We start from the raw sequence: 20,754 nt of genomic DNA on the forward strand, positions 1-20,754 counted from the left end.
CGACAGCGGTGCATTGGCCGGGCTCTATTGTCAGCGCAGTAGGTCAATTTGCAGATAAATGGGTAAGTCGAATTTCAATTATTTCTCTATTAACCCTTTGCATTCGAGGAATGTTTCGGTACGCAGAAATCCAGTCTGCTTTTTCAGTACAGTTTTTAATAACAAACGGTTACAAATGGTTCTTACCGTATTTATTTTAATTTTCTGATAATAATTTTTATTTTAATTTTAAAACACTCTGCCGAGAAGCGTCACTCGGTTGCGAAGGGTCAATTTCCTAAAAATACCGAGATTTTGTTCCTTCTTTCTCGGAAACAGCAAATACAAATAATTAATAAATTCCATTTAGTAATTTACGTACTAATTACGTAGTAATTAACGAATTAGGTAACAGTTGTAGTGGTAGTATTTTAATTATTTGTATTCGTTCCTCGATGTATCTTCAACGCGCATCTTGCTACCTACCCGGCGCGGTGGCTCTCCGAGGTCGGACGGCCCTGAGCGCGCGGAAGGCGAGGCCGTGATTGGTCAGTGTTTTTCGTTAATAATTCAAAAACGAAGCTCCATCCGACATTTTTGCAAAGGAAATTGTTGTTCAGAATCGTCTCAGCTACCCCCCATTTCCGGTTCTTACACTATTTACGGGACACCCTGTATAGATGAAAAGCCAAATGCATTCCAGAATCCTGTTGACTATGTAGTTCCGACAATAGTGGTACTCGTCGAAAAAATGTTTGAAACATAAAGATTTCTTACACCATGCGCATTTAATTATTGCCACGTCACCGCAAATATGACATGTTGGCTCATTTTCAACAGAATAGCAGTATGTAGTCAACAGGATTCTGGAATGCATTTGGCTTTTATAAATGTTGTTCCACAATCGGCCCGAAATGTCCTGTACTCTCTTTCAGTACAATAAATAATGGTGACAGGAATTGTCCATCAGCTGAAATGGTTGGCTGGATGGTGTAACTATGAGTGGTGGATGACACTGATTGAACACCTCCTTCTACGATTTTTATACCTTCTTCAGCCAAAGTGCGCCCTGAATGTAATTCCAAATTAAAACCACTTTGATCGGAATTGTAAACATTGTGTGGTTCATTTCGGGCTATATATGATTTTACTTCATTCACGAATGCGCTGCATTGCAAATGAATATCGTCTTCTCGATTTACCATATTTGTGGTTACAAATCTGGTAATTTTTCTGGACACTAATCTAAACATCTTTTTAAAAGTATATAGCCAAGTATATCCGGCTTTAAATGTTTGTAAATTTTCTATGTCCCTCGCTTGTAAAGCCCATCGCCGTAGATCTACTTCATGCACAATTACTCTTAACTGCCGAGCTTCCATAAATTTATTAAATGTATACTCTGCAATACGTTTTATCTTTTCCTTTTTTGTGCCACTCTGTTCAACTTGTAAAGCCCATTTACGAAGCATTCTTTCGGATTTCACGTGACGGAATTTGGAACGTACGGTGTCTAATTTTAATCGCTTCGACTTCCCGCTGTTCCAGTACGCCACAGCTTTCCTTTTATATTCGAATGGGATGTATTCCTTATTCGAATGACATACAACGTCTTGTTCGTATATGTTTGGAATATTCGGTGTCCTATTTTCTTCCTCTTCATCTACCCACAACCAGTTCAAATCAGCATCCTGATTTTCTTGGTCGATAGGCGTCCCGTCCATTTCAACACACGTTTCATATTCAACCAGGAATGCCGTGTCTTCGACACTTCTTACAATTAAATCGAATAATACATCCCTTAAATTTTCTTCTGCGCTATTAATTGGCGTGGGTACCTGGTTCCACTCAACAAACGCAGCAGACAGTAAAGTTATTACATTAATAGGATTAATATTTACCATCTTTCCGAATACAGTAAAAGCTGGATATATGCAACAAAAGATTGGCTGGATAAGTGCAACGTTTAAATGCCCAGAATCGGCACCTCGGCTGTATGGATAACCAACAATGTTCTACACGCTTATAAAGAGCTAATTGCAATATATATATATCCAAGTTCTCCCACTTATCTACCAACAAATATTATTTTCACATGACAAGGGCAATCAATTTAATTAACTTTACGATATGTCACGTTATCAAAAGGTATAATACAAACTCCATTTCAATATACTCATTTTATCATGTTTATTACAAAAACCGTCTCGATTTTAAAGAATGTTAATAACAACAGAGATACAGATGCACATACTAATCTCATTTGACACGTATTTTTATTATACAAATTACACAGAATGCTTTCACAACAGTGAAGATTTAGATAACGTGCGTAAACTGCATGATAGGCGAGCCGCAGAAATGACAATATTTATTTATTCAATTTGTATTTTAAAGCAAGTACATCATGAGAATAATAAGTGTATCTTTATCTCCTGGTATACACACTGTATGTATTTATAATTTATAAATCGCTCCCCCCTTTGCCACAATGTCATAGGTGGGCATAAAAAAAATCTTTTCATTGCTGTTAAGAAACTTGTTACTGTTATTGTTACTTGTTACTTGTTACTGTATAATTTAGTGCAAGCCTACAATGCTTCATTAAAATCAAAGTTAGAACGGCTACTACCATAATGGATGTGCGCGCAAGATGTAAATCATCAAAATCTGCAAAACTGTAAGAGGCAATTTTAAAATATTACATACCAATGGATTTGGAAAAGTTCGGCCACCCTTGGGAAAAATTTTAATGGGAGATTCTAGAGGCCAAAATAAGACGAAAATCAAGAATATCAATTTGTTGATTGAGCCTTCGTTAAAAAGTTATTAAAAAATTTCAAATCCTCCAGGAAAAAATTATTTTCGGTTGCGGGGGCCAATTACAATCATTTTTGGTCAATACATATACCCACGAAATCCTACGCACTTTCGAGAAAAAAATTCCTAATCGAAAATGTAATTTATGGCCAGAAAAACCCCATAAAAATGGTCCAATCTTCAAACAGCCATAATTCCTACAATAGTGAATATATTTCAATGAAACTTTTTTCTGAAGAAAAGCTCATAGGTACCTACAAAAAAGTATTGGCCAACTTTTTTGTAGGGCGTCAAATAAAATTATTAAAAATGAAAAACGAATTTTTAAGAAAAATCGACAGAGCGTAGCTGCCTAAATTTTTCAGCGAAAAAAAAATTTCAAATCGTTCTAAAAAAATTATTTTCAGTTGCGGGAGTCAATTTCAATCATTTTTGGTCAATATATATACCCCCGAAATCCTACGCACTTTTGAGAAAAAAATTCGAGAATGTGTGAAATATTTCAACAAAATTAAAAAATTTCAAACCATTCTGAAAAAATTATTTTCGGTTGCAGGGGTCGATTACAATCATTTTTGGTCATTACACATTCCCCCGAAATCTTGGGCATTTCGGAGAAAAAAATTCAGTACGGGCGGAACTTTAAACGTTAATAATTTCTTAACGAAGCCTCCATCAACAAATTGGTATTCTTGTATTTTTCCCGATTTTGTCCTCTAGAAGTAGTGCAAGCCTACAGTGCTTCATTAAAATCAAAGTTAGAACGGCTACTACCATAATGAATGTGCGCGCAAGATATAAATCATCAAAATCTGCAAAACTGTACGAGGCAATTTTAAAAAATCGCATACCAATGGTTTTGGAATAAAATGCTCGTCATTTTTTGTCATTATGAAAATTTCAATAAAATGAAAAATTAAGTTAATAAATTTTTTTTTGTTATAAACAAATTGTATTTTTAAAAATTTTTTAACACCATGTTATTGTACATAAGAAACCATTAACCTCGCCCATTAACAATTTTTTTGTATCTCTTTCCGTTTTCGAGATAGCCGTTTCGAGCCAAAACTTCAAGGGGTGGTTTCACCCCTTAAACTCGAGTTACCGCAGCTAAAAAAAAATACGTGTCGATTATTTTTGGCTGCTTTATAAGTGTACAAAGTTTCATCAAAATCGAAGCCGGACCGTTCGCGATAGTTCCTTGTAAGTTACAGGTTTTTTAAATGAAATCTTTCTTCGCTGGGTTTGCGAGCTAGGTATTGCTCAAAGTCAATTTTCTATTGAAATACCAATGCAGGTAAGTGCGCTCGGCCCTCTACCCTTTGTAATTAAACGTATAAACTATCAGTAATAAAATTCGATACTTCATTTTTCATCTTTTGGCCAACTTTTCGGGATTTGGAACCACACTGCAGAAGCGTTAAATTTATTAGTTCAACCGGCAATGTTAATAACAGAATCGAGCACAGAAAACGACATATCTGATAATGAATATGATTCCGATGATTTTGCTAGAAACTTAGCAGTATATATGTAATTGGCGTAAGATGTTTTGGAAATATTTTATTTAATAAATGTAATTGATTATTTATTTGTAATTTTTCCTTTCAGGTCAGCGAGCTTAATGCAAGCCCGTGCCCGGGCCATTGCCGAGGCCAGGACGGCCGCCGTACCATCGGTGGCCTCGAGGGTCACGGCCGCTGTTTTAGGCGAGCGGCCGACACCCGGTGCCTTCCTTGCGGCCCCTTCCTGGGGTTGGGGCCTGCCCCTCGTTACCCGCTACTGCTTGAACGTGGGAGATAATCAACATGAATATTTTTTATTACAAACGGAACAGAACCATAAATAAGGATCTCAGTCGACTTTATGCAACAATGGCTTGAAGTAATCATTCTCAAGCCATTGAGGCGTAAAAGCCCTTTTCGAAATACTATTCTGTTTATGATACCCAGATTCTCCGTGTCTATACACGTTTGAGGAATCGCAAGAATAAGACTTATTGCATAAAGTACAATAAAAACGACTTCTATCATGCGGTACTGCACGTATCCATGATTTAAATCTATTATCACTCATCCATGAAGATAAAAAATCGCGCTTACTCTTATTCTTGGATTTCACAACCGTTTCCATCGTGTAAAAGCAAAATAGTGAATATAACAGCAAATTAAAAAATAATTACGCGAAATCTTTTTTTTAATTTAAATTCCTGAATATTTTAAGCACGTACCTTTAAATCTCTGCTAACGTCCGTTTTCGTCAACCGAATGCAACAAACGCTCAAAAGAAACAGCAGTGACTTGAGCACGTTGACGATAGTGTTTTGTTGATACTACTCGCAGGTCAATGGACCGTTGAAATGATGAGGAAGAAGAAAGAAAGGATGTGGATATACATAGCCTAGTCCCTATATGTTTTTAAAGGACAGAAATTAGAAATAAATGTTAGAGTGACGCGGGGAATGAAACTCGGAATCAAGAAATACGCAGGGTATTCGTATGTACGCTTTATTCGGGTTCCTCTTCCTGCGTCAGAAAAACGAATGTCCCCATCCTGGGCCTAGTCCGTCGCCTTTGTCGTCAGCCTTCTCCCTCATCGGTAGGGGTGGGAGTGCTGACGGACGAAGGCCAGACCGGTCCCTTAATGAACTCCTTGGCTTGGGGCCTCTCCTTTTCCCGATGCCTTACATAAAGTTCTATTGAATGAATAGCAGTACACAGGGTATTCGCATGAATTTCGGGGGTGCATTTCTGGCCTCACATTAGATTTTCGGTAAGGAATTTTCTTCTCGAAAGTGCGTAGGATCTCGGGGTTATGTGTAATGACCAAAAATGATTGTAATTGACCCCCGTAACTGAAAATAATTTTTTTAGAACCCGATTTTTTTTCTTGAAAGTGGATAGGATTTCGGAGGTATGTGTATTCACCAAAAATGATTGTAATTGACCCCCGCAACCGAAGATAATTTTTCCAGAACGATTTGAATTTTTTGAATTTAATTGTTAATAACTTTTTAACGAAGCCTCCATCAACAAATTGGTATTCTTGATTTCTGTCTTTTTTGGCCTTTAGAATCCCCCACTAAAATTTTTCCCAGGGGTGGCCGAACACCCTGCATAGGTCGGAAAGTAAAAATGCTGGGCAGTCGAGATTTGGAATCATATGCCGGTTATCGCGAGATCGTATTTCAGCTGTTACAAGAGCAAGAAGGAAAGGCTCACACTAGCGTTCTTGATCGCTTTCCCGAAGTTGTGCGAAGTGCCGAGTTCACGTACACGTGACTCGTGCGGTAGGTATGCCAGCTATCCCCACCACTTCGTTAAGCGGTAAGGAAGTTCGTCGTTACTAATGTCGATTTCGATGCACTCAATTATGCCAGATCTGGCCACACTGGCCACACTGCGTACGCGTATGCATGATCTGTCATGCGTGAATAGTGCACCTGGTGCTGAATCTGGCATCTTTGTTGACAATTGATGAATTGTACGACTTAATGTTTCGTGTGCTGCTCATGTAACAATAACAACCACGCTTGGTCAACTCAAATTATTCTATTAATTAAGTAAAAATAACATCGTGAAGTTTAATAAAAAAATGTCAATTACTTGTGGGAAAAGAAAACAAAAAGTAACATTGCAGCAAGAAGAACTTGAATTACTTGATAAATCCGTAATTATATTAATTATTTTTTATTGTTGTATAGTTCAATTATTATATAGTGTAATTGTAAAAAATAAAATAAACATATACACACTTCACTGAAAAATGAGAACACAGAAATATAATCTTATTTTTACAGAATCTATATCCTTCGAAACATTTATTTCTAACTAGCAAACGGGAGGTGCCTTTTATATATATTTATTTTTTTATCAGAATACATTATAATACAATATTTGTATATAAGATTTTAAATAAGATGTATGTTTATTGTAGGAATTGATTAAAAAAATTCTATTTTTGGAAGAAAATAACAAACAATTGAAAGCTTTGGTAAATAAAATAAATAAAAAACAAACAAATATCAATATTGTTCATAAACCAAAAAGACCATTTAATTTTTTAAGGTACGTAAAATATTTAATTATTTTACCAAAATAATTGTTTATAAAAAAAACATCAAATAATATTAATAATTGCCCATTAATATCAATATGAACTGTTTTGATATTAGATATAATAAAAGACATATTCTTCTAAAATTCTATTATCTTGGATGGGATTACAATGGTTTTGTTGTTCAAGAGAATATTAATGATACGATAGAACAGCATTTATTTGCGGCATTGATAAAAAGTTGTTGTATAGAATCACGTGAAACTTCAAATTATCACCGTTGTGGCAGAACAGATAAAGGGGTTAGTTCGTTTTCACAAGTGATCTCATTGGATATAAGAAGCAATTTGGAACTTAAAGACCAACATAAAGTGGAAGATGAACTTTTGTATTGCAAAATACTAAATAGATTACTACCTTCTAACATAAGATGTATCGCTTGGTGTCCAGTGTCAAGTGATTTCTCTGCAAGATTTAATTGTAAATTTCGAACTTACAAATATTTTTTTCCAAGAGGAAATTTAAATATAGATTTGATGCATAAAGCAGTTAAATACACTATAGGAGAGCATGACTTTAGAAATATTTGTAAAATGGATGTTACAAATGGTGTCACTAATTACAAGAGAACAGTTATCGATGCAAAGGTATCTGTACTTCGACAAAACAATGAACACATTTCAGGTTGGTATCAATATTAAATTATTCTTATGAATGCAGTCAAAAATTCTAATGATTTCAATTTAAGTTATGGTTTCTATTACGAAATTGCGCTGGAATGGAATAATCAGTGGAATGAGTGATTTGAGACAATAGACACAGTTTCTATAAGAAATGTAGATGGAGATCATGAACGAACTCAGTGACATGAATCTTATGATCGTGTACGTGTAATGGTGTCATATTAAAATTAACTGTATGAAAATTATTTGATGTTAGTACTTCATTGAAGCGTGTCTTACCACGCAAAATGCTCTTACCATATAGTGTACCTGTACTTGAGGCAAGATGCATAACATGTTTTAATAGTTGGGACAAATTCAAAAATCTGAGAAAATTCTTAGTACAATGTCTTATAAAAACATTAACCGTAACCCTTTTGAATACATATTGGAACTCACTATTTGTCAATGGCACTTTTTGTTGAAAACATTTAAGTCAGGATAGGGTGGAATATAGTAAGATATGGCTAATGGATAAACAGTATTTTACAACATTCATAAGTGTCTAATTAATAAAATAACCGATTATAATATTCAATTAATTTGTAATTTCTATCATTTTCAACTTAATTGTATTCATTTTCAAATAATTTTCACATGATCAATTTTAAAATGACACCATTTTTAAAACACAATAATTAAAAGAGACAAATAGCAAGTTAACAGTTAAAAGCATGGCATTTGTTTAAACGAATTGTCAAAAAAAAATTACAACAATATTTTTTTTATGCTGAAGTAATTCCTATTTCGTACTCCAATGTCTTCAGTATAAGCTTCTAAAATTTTTTAAACAAAATGCAGTACTATTTTTCAAACAGCTGTAGAATCCATAATTTTCGAAATTTTAAAAAATTTTTCGAGATTTGTATAGATACTGCTAAAGATTACATCATATTCAAATTTGACCAAAATCCGAAATGGTGCTCCATTTAGTGTTGGATTTTGAGATTTATTTCGATGTCACGAACTGTAATACAATACCCTGACGCTCACTACCATACCATAGGGTGTCAATGATTCCGTTGCCGGAATTTTCCAGCTTTATTTCGTTCCGATCTCGGCAATAGAAACCAAGACTTTACTCGTATTCTCGTTCAATTTTACTTTTTTAATGAGTATACAAGGTGTGACTATTAAATAACAGGACTGACACTGTAAAACATTTTATTTTGATTTCATATATATTTACTTATTATCACCTCCAATATACACCCCTCCTGTATCCCTAAAACGCTCCATGCGAATCTTCCATTGTTTGAAACAGTACTGGAAGTCTTCTTCTGTCAGCTTCTTCAGGATGCATTCTGCTTTTTCTTTCATAGCTTCAACAGACTCAAATCTTGTTCCTTTTAATGCAGATTTTATCTTAGGAAACAGATAGAAGTCACATGGCGCAAGATCCGGCGAATAAAGCGGATGGTCTACACTGGGATGCTGTACTTGGCTAGAAATCTCTTGACAAACCAAACGGAATGAGCCGGTACATTGTCTTGATGGAGAACCCATGACTTGTCTTTCCACAATTCGGGTCGTTTTTTCCTTATTCTTTCACGGAGTTCAGCAAGAACGTGAAGATAGTAATTTTGATTAATAGTTTGACCTTCAGGAACCCAATGAAGGTACACAATCCCATGAATATCGAAAAAAACAATCATCAGTGCTTTGAATTTTGATTTGCTCATTCGAGCTTTTTGGCTCTCGGTGAATTTGTTAGACCATCCGCTTTATTCGCCGGATCTTGCGCCATGTGACTTCTATCTGTTTCCTAAGATAAAATCTGCATTAAAAGGAACAAGATTTGAGTCTGTTGAAGCTATGAAAGAAAAAGCAGAACGCATCCTGAAGAAGCTGACAGAAGAAGACTTCCAGTACTGTTTCGAACAATGGAAGATTCGCATGGAGCGTTGTAGGGATAAAGGAGGGGTATATTGAAGGTGATAATAAGTAAATATCTATGAAATCAAAATAAAATGTTTTACAACGTCAGTCCTGTTATTTAATAGTCACACCTCGTATGACATGGATATACTGTATACTATGCTTGCTTTTTGATCAACATTATTGCCTTTATAAACAATTAGCAGAATTTTCGGTATTGAAATGCTTAAATTGGTTACAAATAAATCTTGTACTATCGTACTTCAGTCATGAAGCAAGATATTTTTTACTCTGAAACTATCAAAATTGGATCAACCGCGATAGAAGAATACCTAGGCCGGTACTATCACCGGATTTATCACCGCTGGATTACGATTTATGGCGTTATATTAAATCTATGGTGTATACATAGTAACATCTACCGAGTGTTGGACAATTAAAAGAAATAATTATTATAGCATTCGAATCATTGCAATTGCAAAATAATAAGTTTGATAAATGTTTGTAGAAATTTAATCAGAAGAGACACCAATTTTTCAATTTAAAGAAGTTCATGTATGAAATTCGTTGAGTTGCATTTTAATCAAGTATATGCATACTCGATTAACAATTTTCAAAGCTATTTTTCTCGGAAACAAAGCCTTGTACGAAAAAATTTTATTCTAAATTTTGATTCAGTATTTCATGTAGAATCACCGCCTTTCTGCTTATGCCACCAGTCATATAACAACCTGTATATAAAAGTGTTTTGTGTCTTTTCTAAGTTTTATCATTGAAGTATAACATTCTCCATATTTTTCTTGTTCTAAATTAACATCATGTATACATTCCTTTTCTTTTTTTTTAATTATCAAAAAAAATGTTTCTAAACAATAATGTTGTATGATTTACGTTTTACATATATTAAACATTTATTATTTTGCAACACTTTATTAATATACATAGATAATATTATATTATGCATAAATCTTATTTTCATTAATGCGCATAACATTTACAGGGTATGACATATGTGAATTGATTATAACAAGTCAAGCATTTTTGTGGCATCAGATCCGTTGTTTAATGGGTATTTTGTTACTTATTGGTGAAGGAAAAGAAAAACCGCAAGTTATTTTAGAACTTCTAGATATTGAAAAGTATCCTCGAAAACCACAATACAATTTGGCTCATGGTGTACCACTAAACCTTTGGTATTGTGAGTATCAATCTGAAGAGTGGTACGTTGATAAGAATGAATTAATAAACACAATAAAAATTCTACAAAACGATTGGACCTTCAATACAATAAAGTATGCACAGTTTTATTTATAAAAACATGCAAATTATTTTACTAAACAGAATAAATGGTCATAATTTTTATATTGAACACGATATACATACATGGTTGTGTATATACAGATATACATATACACGAAATCCAGATTTAGCGCCCCTAAATTTTTTCTTGTGGAGAACATTGAAAAATATTCTGCCCTCTCTCAGATTCTCCACAGAATTTATAAGATTTGAATAAATTTTGTCTTTTTTTGTTTAAAACATTGATAAATTGCATACAGTTTATTGAATCTTATTAAATGCATTAATAATGGAGTTACGTCTTGAAACAATTGCATGGATCACTCTGTGTGTGTGTGTGTGTATACCCACAGATAATTTATTTATATATTTCTTATTTATATGAAGTACAGAGTTTTATTCACACTAATTAATAATTAGTTTGAATTATTTAAAAGCAGCCAATAAAAAAATTATATATATATGTATAGGTCAGTTATGATTGAGAATATGCTATCAGATTTGGAAAATTCAATAGATTGTAAAAATATGTTATTTTCGCATAATGCTTTACTTCTTGGTGTACAATCTAAAGTATACCAATCATTAATGACACGGGTAACTTGTGGTTAGTATTTACTTTATTAATATTTTCAAATTAATTGTGATGTACAAAATAAGTAACTGTATTTAATGAAAAATTTTTTACAGAAAGCTTAGAAAATAAAATAAAACATTGCGAAAAGAAAAAGAAGAGGAAGGAGATGCCCGATTAAATGGATTTACAGAACTTTATAAAAATATTAAATAAAACATGAGACATTTGATACTATTTGTAATTGACTTGAAATTTGCCAACAGCAAATAAATGTATCAATCATTATAAAAAAATCATCCTTATTAATTTATTACACTCTTTACTGTAGGTGAAAGATCGCTGTCATACAGGGTGTCCACGCTAAAGTGTGACAGTCGCGATATTTCAATAACTATTGAGGATACGAAAAAATTGTTTATATGTAAATTGCAGGATAAAATGGGATCTCTATTTTGGCGTAAACGAAAATTTTGCTTATGTTATTAATTTATGAAATATGATGGTGAAGTTTCGTTTTTTAAATGAAAGTATATATTTTTTTTTGGATCATGCGATAGTGCTTTTCAAGCCGAATTCATTAAGCTGCAATTTATTCACCCGATTTTTATTAGTGTTTAGAAATTTATTGATTTTCAGCGGAGACGTCTCGGCTTGAGTGGTAAGTCATAAAAGCGGTTCTATTGTTGCGCTGTTTGACTCTACCTGTTGAAACCGATAGCAAGGATCTATGCTCGGAACGGTAGACCCGAAAAGTAAGAAACATGGAAAGTATTGTCCATTACGGTCCAAGTTTGCCGCATCGATGATGGCGTCGTTAATATTTTGGATGGTTAATACTTTCCATGTTTCTGTAGGTTCGGATCTCTCTTCTGGACTTAGTATTTTTTTTATTCATTATTTTTTGTTAACTATTTTTTTGTTAACTATATGTATAACAATGCTTTATATTTATTTATAAATGTTCTAAAAGCATTTTACAAATATTTTAACCTGAAATATGTAAAAATGTAATTTTTGAGCGTTTTTTGCGTCTTTATTTTTTTTGTCAACCACGATTATTGTTTACCATCTCTTATGCTGAAATTGATGTGAAATGTTAGTTTTCAAATGTCTTAACTTTAACTATTGTGAATGGATCGGAGCAGAAGATTGTATATTGATTTACTATTACTTCTACTCTCCCTTCGATCAAGCAGATTTTTCCTTTTCTTTTCTCTTACTTTGATAAATATGAACGTTTGCTACGGCTTCAGTATCTAACATAGACATGTAAGGGTCATTCCACGCCAAATCTATTAACCCATTCTCTGCCAATGATACTTTTTTCTAATAAACGCATTTTTAAGTACTACCAATTTGATCGTTTCAGGCTGTTTAAATATCGCATTAATTCGAAATATTTGAACATAGAATAAAATTCGTTAAATAGTGTTGTTTTCGAGGTACGTAACCGACCAGCGGATTTTCTGTCGCCCCGTCCGTTACGCGACACAATATAAACTAGAAAAACCACGATTCTTGGGTTTTTTCTGAAAGTCACGCGATCGACCAAGTAACGTTCGATTTCGAACAAAAGGTTCAACGCACGGGTATAGAGAAGGTACGATTATATGTCGGAACTTCCGTCTGAGCCTACATTTTAGACTGTCCGTGCTCGTCCGTCACTCTTAATCTGGATCCTGCCGTGAGCACATCGGTAATCGATCACGCTCCGCAGAATTTCCACTAATCTCCGAATAGTTCTGAGTTATTCGAACTTTCGTTGAGGTACCTTGTAAAATTATTGGCTGATTCTTGTCGCGAGCTAATTTACTGTCGGATCGGCTATCTTAATCTGTGGGTCGTGAGTACGACCTGATTAAAAAGAACGACTGCGGCAATTCTTTGGGATTGTTAAGAGTGAGTCTAGGGATATTCGTCGGAGGTATGAGGAATGGGATATAGGCGGAAGGGACATGGGAGCGAGCGGGAAGAGAGAGGGGAGAGTTGGGTTCGAGAAGAGAACGGTGAAGCACGTGTCCGAGGCAGCGAGGCTGCGTAGTTGGGATTTTGGACTGTGAACGTTGAATGGTAGATGTGAGAGACTGTGGTCATACTTGGTGAACAATAAATAGTTTATAACAAATTCAGAAGTGGGATATTTACACGTGCGAGAGAAAGAACGGAATCCGTGGTGTTCTACGTGTTGCTAACCTAGACATTGTATCGTGGTCTGAAAGTTCGGGGAATCACATTGGTGTAGTGGGCTGATTGTTAAATAGAAGGATAATAAAAAAAAAAAAAACAAAAAAAAAAAAAGAGGAAATAAAGACAACATTCGCGTTAGAGGCTGTGGCGACGCGGTGTGTTGGCGTTAGTTGGAAAGAGCGCGGAATTGCCCTCTGTTTTGTTTTATGACGTCGGGTGGCGACGATTTTGAGAAGTTCGTTGCTGGTAATAGGTTATACGGCGCATTAAGCGGCAAGATGAACGACAACGACGAAGTGAGGAGTGCGCTTGCGGAAATTGAGAGACAGAAGCGGTGTAGGCAGGAAGAGCGCGAGCGATATGAACAGAATATGCGTACGATGGAGGGAGAAATGCAAAGACAGCAAGAGGGTTTTCCACAGCCATCGCCGTCAGCTAATTCGACTGAAGCGCAAGCAGAGATGTTAGCGAATGCGATTCAAGCTCTCAGCACGATAATGGCAAGTCAGTCGCAAAGTTTGATGACATTGCAGGGAACGATGTATAATAACCGACAAGATCAGCACCAGTTAATCTCGATGGCCGGTGCCCAGGAAAGTATTCGCGAATTTTATGGCAACGAAGAACCTGAAAGTGCACGCGCGTGGATAAACGACCTTAGAAACACAAAGGCGATGCATCGCTGGAGTGACGAGGTAGCGCTAAGTGTGGCAAAAGCTCGTATGAGAAGTGGTGCGTGGAAGTGGCTGATGGACAAAGGTGAGGCGATACAGAGGTGGCAGGATTTGGAAGAAGCGTTTGTTTCAGCGTTTACTTACTCGCGCACTCGTAGTGAAAGCCTGAAAGCTATGTCCGCCCGAATACAAAAGCCGAATGAGATCCTTCAAGACTATATGTTGGATAAAATCTGGCTGTGTAAGGGGTTAGGTTTTAGTGTCGGTGAAATTCGCGATGAAGTAGCCGTTGGGTTATGGTCAAGGGAACTCTCGCATTATGTGCTTGGCCGTGAGTATGCGTCCACTGACGCTATGCTGCAGGATCTGGTCAGGGTCGAGAGGATCGGCAACGGACGACGAGAGAGATTGACGGAACGTCAGATGCGGTATGCTCCCATGAGGACGGAGATCCAGGCGGAGAAAACGTCGGCCAGCGCACCACGACGAGGGGAAAGGATGAGGACAGCAACGGGCCAACCAGGGAGCGCGTTAGGTCGAGATCAGGGAAGAGTTGCCGGCGGGGAAATGTGGCAGAATGGAGTGAAATGTTATAATTGAGGGTGTCTAGGACATATGTCGAGAGACTGTAAGCAGAGTAGGCGTGTGATTACGTGTTTTATATGTAAGCGACCGGGACATGTTGCATCCCGATGTGCAAATAATAATGTTATCGATCAAACTAAAGGTCGTACTGCGAACAGAAATAGCGGAGAGGTAAACCTGGTGAACGCGCAGGGTGTTATAAGTAGCGGAGATAAGTTTGTACGAGAGGTTCAAGTCGGGTTAAGTGCTGTGGCGGCACTAATTGATATGGGTGCGTCTGTTAGTACGGTTAAAGCGACGATTGTACTGCGGGAGGGGTTTAAAGTAAACCAGGGGCGGTCTGTGTTAGAGGGGTTCGGAGGTAGCAATGTTGAGTCTCCGGGTACCATTGATGAGGTGATTACGGTGGATAGTTTGAAGCCACGCAGGTTGACGATGCGAATCGTGCCGGACAGTGTGGCCAGATCGGGCATAATTGAGTGCATCGAAATCGACAACAGTGACGACGAACTTCCTTAGCGTCTAACGGAATGGTGGGGATAGCAGGCATACACTACCGCACGAGCCACGTGTACGTGAGCTCGACGCTTGCGCACAACTTCGGGAAATCGATAAAGAACGCTAGTGTGAGCCTTTCCTTCTTGCTCTTGTAAAAGACAAAACAACTGAAATACGACCTCACAATAAGTGGCATACGATTCCAAGCCTCGACTGCCCCAGCATTTTTACTTTCCGACCTATATGTAAGGTATAAGGAAATTTATAAAGTATCATAATGAAAAAAAATTTTGAAATTTTTTTTTAGCGGAAATACACGTTTTAGGACCCCCTGATCATATTGTGACTATTGAAAAAAAAGACATTTTTTTTGTTCCTCAACGACTAACAATAAGTGAATTGCAATAACGAAAAAAAAATTTCGAAATTTTTTTTTAGCGGAAATACACGTTTTGGGACCCCCTGATCATATTGTGACTATTGAAAAAAACGATATTTTTTTTTGTTCCTATGCTATTAACATGAATGCATTAAACGACTAAGTGAATTTCAATAACGAAAAAAATATTTCGAAATTTTTTTTAGCGGAAATACACGTTTTAGAACCCCCTCATCATATTGTGACTACTACAAAAAAACATATTTTTTTTTGTTCCTATGCTATTGACATGATTGCGTCTAAACGGCTGAATGAATTTCAATGAAACTTAACATTTAAGTTTTATGTTCTCGTTTTAAGGTCTCATTATATTTTAAGCGTGATCAGCTCCCATATAATGATGATTATACGTTTTTAGTTTTATAATTATTTCGATACATACACATCATTTGTAACAAATTTTTAAAGCCATTTATATAAATCTTAAGAAGGGTTAAGATCAAATATATTTTTCTCCTATCTTTCCTAGACAGGAAAAATTAAACGAAATCTTATGCCTTGCATACCTACCTAAACCACATAAAAAACGTATTCCACAAATATTTTAGAATAATGTTGTTCAAAGCAGTCTTACTCGTAAAGAGTTAATTAAGGGTTAATTAAAATGAAAAACCACTCTTAGCCAGTACCGTGCACGCTACAGAAATAGATTACTACTGACTTTTCCCACTATGTTTTTTAATAACCGTATCAAATTGTTACACACAATCAAATGTTATATATTTGACTTAACTTACATAACAAAATAATTGTAACGATAGGTAAAACAATAACGTGCACGCTACCGTTCAATGGAAACCACGGGAAGGTGGTGGTCACTTCCATCAGGAGGGAAATGTAAAAAATTGTTATTTCTTTGTAACATTATCACATGCCATATATTAGAACGTCTATATTCTTCTTTCCTTTTTTTTGATTCCCCTCTAAATTCATTTCTGCAAAATGAAATATATTAAATTGTCGTCTATATACTGCTATTCATTCAATAGAACTTTATTTCGTACGTGCCGTAGGTCATTCTGAGACATTTAAATTGAAAAAAAGCTTTCGCGTAGGTATTCTGTAATTTTCTGTTCTTTCGCTTTTCTGCTTTTATATCATGGAAACGGTTGTGAAATCGAAGAATAAGTGTAAGCGCGGTTTTTTATCTTCATGGATAAATGATCATAGATTTAAATCATGGATACGTGCAGTACCCCATGATAGAAGTCGTTTTTATTGTACTTTATGCAATAAGTCTTATTCTTGCGGTTCCTCAAACGTGTATAGACACGGAGAATCTGGGTGTCATAAAAAAAATAGTACTTCTAAAAGGACTTTTATGCCTCAATGGCTTGAGAATGATTATTTCAAGCCATGGTTGCATAAAGTCGACGGCGACCCTTATTCGTGGTTCTGTTCGGTTTGCAACAATCAATTTTCATGTCGATTATCGACGATTTATAATCACGCAGATTCTCAGTGTCACATTGAGAATTATAAAAAGAGTAACATATACAGTAGTCCCAAACGTTCGGCTATATTCCGCGAATTTCAGCAATGTTTTCAAATAACCGACCGAAAAATTTTAAAATTGTGTTCTACGCGATGGTTATCGCATTATACATCCGTAGTTACACTTTTAGAGAATTGGGACTCTGTATTGCTTTTTTTGCAAGAATTGACAATAAGCGAGAAATCAGAGTCCGGGGAACGTCTGTTAATCTCGATGCAAAATCCAGAGGCCAAAGCATATCTTTATTTTCTAAATTACGCTCTTGAGTTTTTTTATAAATTTAACATTTTCTTTCAAACTCAAGAGACAAGAATTCATTTGCTTCAAAAGACTGCGGCAGAACTTTTATGCGATATATTACGCAATTTTCTGAAACCGCAGCTTTTGAAACACATGGATTTAGTAAGAATGATGAATTTTTCTGTAGTCGAAAATCAACTTCCATTTGATAGTATAAATTTAGGAACAGAGTGTCTTAATTTTCTGCATCAACTGAATGCAGAAGGCAAGTCCGACATCGTAGAAACCGTAAGGAAAAATTGTTTAATGTTTTATATTACAACTGCAAATGAAATTCGTCATCGATTGCCAATCGATGGCGAATTTCTTAGCATGTTGTATGTTTTTGAACCAACTTTTATATTAAATGATACAAATAGAGACATTTCCTTCAGAAATGTTCTCTTAATCGCTAAGAAATTCGGCGGTTTCGACGAAGAAGGACTGCAAACAGAATGGTCAGTATTGCCTTTGGAATTTACAACGAAAGGTAGACAGACGCTTATCGAGATGAAATCCGATGGTTTCTGGAAAACAATTTTATTAACGCGAAATTTGGACTATAAAATTAAATTTCCTGAATTGATGAAATTAGTAAATACAATTAGATCACTTCCAAATTCCAATGCCGATGCAGAAAGATTGTTTTCCATGTTACCTGACATAAAAACAAAGAAACGAAATAAACTTTCTTCGGCCAGCGTCAACTCTATTTGCGTTGTGAAATCTTCGTTAAAGGCGCAGAGGGAAAACTCTCAACCCATGGAGGTAGATGACGATCATCTAGCTCTATTGTATTCCAAAAATTTATATCATAGATTTGCTAAGAAGCAAAAGTGTAATTTAAGATTAAACGCAACATATGACAATAACTTTGAGAATTTTCCCGCTACGTCATATGACGAAAATTAAGGTACCGATTTACTACAGAGCTTTTCTCTAGAGAGATTTTTCTCTCCAGAGAAAAGCTCTTTAGTAAATTCGTACTATTAGGCTGCAATGACAGTATAAACGTTTTCATGCGACGTCGCGGTAGACTGGTCTTGTTACGTCAACGATACCGTGACGTAGGCGCAACAAGGTGTGATGCATGTATGTGCCATAACGTCACGCGAAAGCGCTTACATTGCAACCGCAGTCTTGTTAGTGATGTCCAAAATATTTTTTTTTGGACATCGCTAATATGTAAATAGTCGTTCAATTTGTCTCGCGTTGTTACTTTTTTTACGTATTTCGTTTGCTGTAAATACTATTCTGCTTGCTCTAACTATCATTTTTTTTCTTCATTTATTTGCTTATATTTTGCCGTATATTTTTAGTTAGTGAAATTGCTTGCTGTAGATAGTGTGGCTATGACGTAGAATGTCGCGCCTTGTTACACTTACGTCACGGTACCGTAAGAGCAACAATGCACGACATAACGTGCCAGCTTAATCGCAAACGTCCTATCCCGACATCCCATCCTTTGGAAATGTAAACAATTATATCATTTTTCCATTTTTATGGCTCGTGTGTATATTAATAAAAATTAATGCATTCACGAGTTAGTTTTTCATTATATTGTAATTTCATTACATTAATAAAAACATTTTAATATACGGCATGTGATAATGTTACAAAGAAATAACAATTTTTTACATTTCCCTCCTGATGGAAGTGACCACCACCTTCCCGTGGTTTCCATTGAACGGTAGCGTGCACGTTATTGTTTTACCTATCGTTACAATTATTTTGTTATGTAAAGTTAAGTCAAATATATAACATTTGATTGTGTGTAACAATTTGATACGGTTATTAAAAAACATAGTGGGAAAAGTCAGTAGTAATCTATTTCTGTAGCGTGCACGGTACTGGCTAAGAGTGGTTTTTCATTTTAATTAACCCTTAATTAACTCTTTACGAGTAAGACTGCTTTGAACAACATTATTCTAAAATATTTGTGGAATACGTTTTTTATGTGGTTTAGGTAGGTATGCAAGGCATAAGATTTCGTTTAATTTTTCCTGTCTAGGAAAGATAGGAGAAAAATATATTTGATCTTAACCCTTCTTAAGATTTATATAAATGGCTTTAAAAATTTGTTACAAATGATGTGTATGTATCGAAATAATTATAAAACTAAAAACGTATAATCATCATTATATGGGAGCTGATCACGCTTAAAATATAATGAGACCTTAAAACGAGAACATAAAACTTAAATGTTAAGTTTCATTGAAATTCATTCAGCCGTTTAGACGCAATCATGTCAATAGCATAGGAACAAAAAAAAATATGTTTTTTTGTAGTAGTCACAATATGATGAGGGGGTCCTAAAACGTGTATTTCCGCTAAAAAAAAATTTCGAAATATTTTTTTCGTTATTGAAATTCACTTATTGTTAGTCGTTGAGGAACAAAAAAAATGTCTTTTTTTCAATAGTCACAATATGATCAGGGGGTCCTAAAACGTGTATTTCCGCTAAAAAAAAACTTCAAAATTTTTTTTCATTATGATACTTTATAAATTTCCTTATACCTTACATATAGGTCGGAAAGTAAAAATGCTGGGGCAGTCGAGATTTGGAATCGTATGCCACTTATCGCGAGATCGTATTTCAGTTGTTTTGTCTTTTACAAGAGCAAGAAGGAAAGGCTCACACTAGCGTTCTTTATCGATTTCCCGAAGTTGTGCGCAAGCGTCGAGCTCACGTACACGTGGCTCGTGCGGTAGTGTATGCCTGCTATCCCCACCATTCCGTTAGACGCTAAGGAAGTTCGTCGTCACTGTTGTCGATTTCGATGCACTCAATTATGCCCGATCTGGCCACACTGGTGCCGGATACAGCCCAGCGCTATGACATTATTCTGGGCAGATCGTTCACAGAAGCCGCGGATTTAATGTATACCCGGGTAGGAGACGAATTGATGTTTGCTGAGATAGACCCTGAGATTATTAGTCGACAAGTAGGATCGAGAGCGTCCTCGTTAGAGAAAACTCAGGTAGAACCAGGATCTGTTAATTTGATTAATGTGGCGGTAAACACGGAGGAAACGAGAATGCTAGTTATGAACTACGGAGAGAAGAGAGAAACGGTTGATATAGGAGATCGCGTTGGCGATGCGATAGTGACGGTAGAAAATGTACAGGAAAAGAAACCCCGTAGCCATGTGATTGGGACGGATGAGGTTATCACAGATGAGGAAGTTCCAGACGAACGCAAGAAAGAGCTAGTAAACCTTTTAAATAAATACAGGAAATGTGTAGCTAAGGAGATTAATGAAATT

The 20,754-nt window shown here is 35.7% G+C and overlaps 1 protein-coding gene across 2 annotated transcripts; it reads left to right on the forward strand.

Annotated features, from left to right (window-relative positions):
• The first annotated feature begins 6,227 nt into the window (after positions 1-6,227).
• Positions 6,228-11,554, forward strand: LOC122403572 (tRNA pseudouridine(38/39) synthase). 2 transcript variants are annotated; one of them, XM_043407168.1, is made up of 6 exons: positions 6,228-6,468; positions 6,736-6,866; positions 6,974-7,539; positions 10,456-10,747; positions 11,225-11,361; positions 11,445-11,554. In XM_043407168.1, the coding sequence occupies exons 1-6, from the start codon at positions 6,394-6,396 to the stop codon at positions 11,507-11,509; spliced, it is 1,266 nt and encodes a 421-aa protein (XP_043263103.1). In that variant the 5' UTR covers positions 6,228-6,393; the 3' UTR covers positions 11,510-11,554. The 2 variants fall into 2 exon arrangements, with proteins under 2 accessions (XP_043263103.1, XP_043263104.1); XM_043407169.1 differs by lacking the exon at positions 11,445-11,554 and having other exon boundaries at positions 10,456-10,653; positions 11,225-11,352.
• The last annotated feature ends 9,200 nt before the right edge of the window (positions 11,555-20,754 follow it).

This window comes from Colletes gigas, unplaced genomic scaffold, assembly GCF_013123115.1.
Source record: "Colletes gigas isolate AHSC1104 unplaced genomic scaffold, ASM1312311v1 Colletes_gigas_Sc00062, whole genome shotgun sequence".
Classification (NCBI taxonomy): Eukaryota; Metazoa; Arthropoda; class Insecta; order Hymenoptera; family Colletidae; genus Colletes; species Colletes gigas.

What these genes read in the sequence shown, in the direction of transcription:
- LOC122403572 (XM_043407168.1), top strand. Translation starts at nt 6,394, where the DNA reads ATGTCAATTACTTGTGGGAAAAGAAAACAAAAAGTAACATTGCAGCAA. An exon ending in AAACAATGAACACATTTCAG is followed by an intron (nt 7,540 to 10,455) that starts GTTGGTATCAAT and finishes TAACATTTACAG; the next exon opens with GGTATGACATATGTGAATTG. An exon ending in AATGACACGGGTAACTTGTG is followed by an intron (nt 11,362 to 11,444) that starts GTTAGTATTTAC and finishes AATTTTTTACAG; the next exon opens with AAAGCTTAGAAAATAAAATA.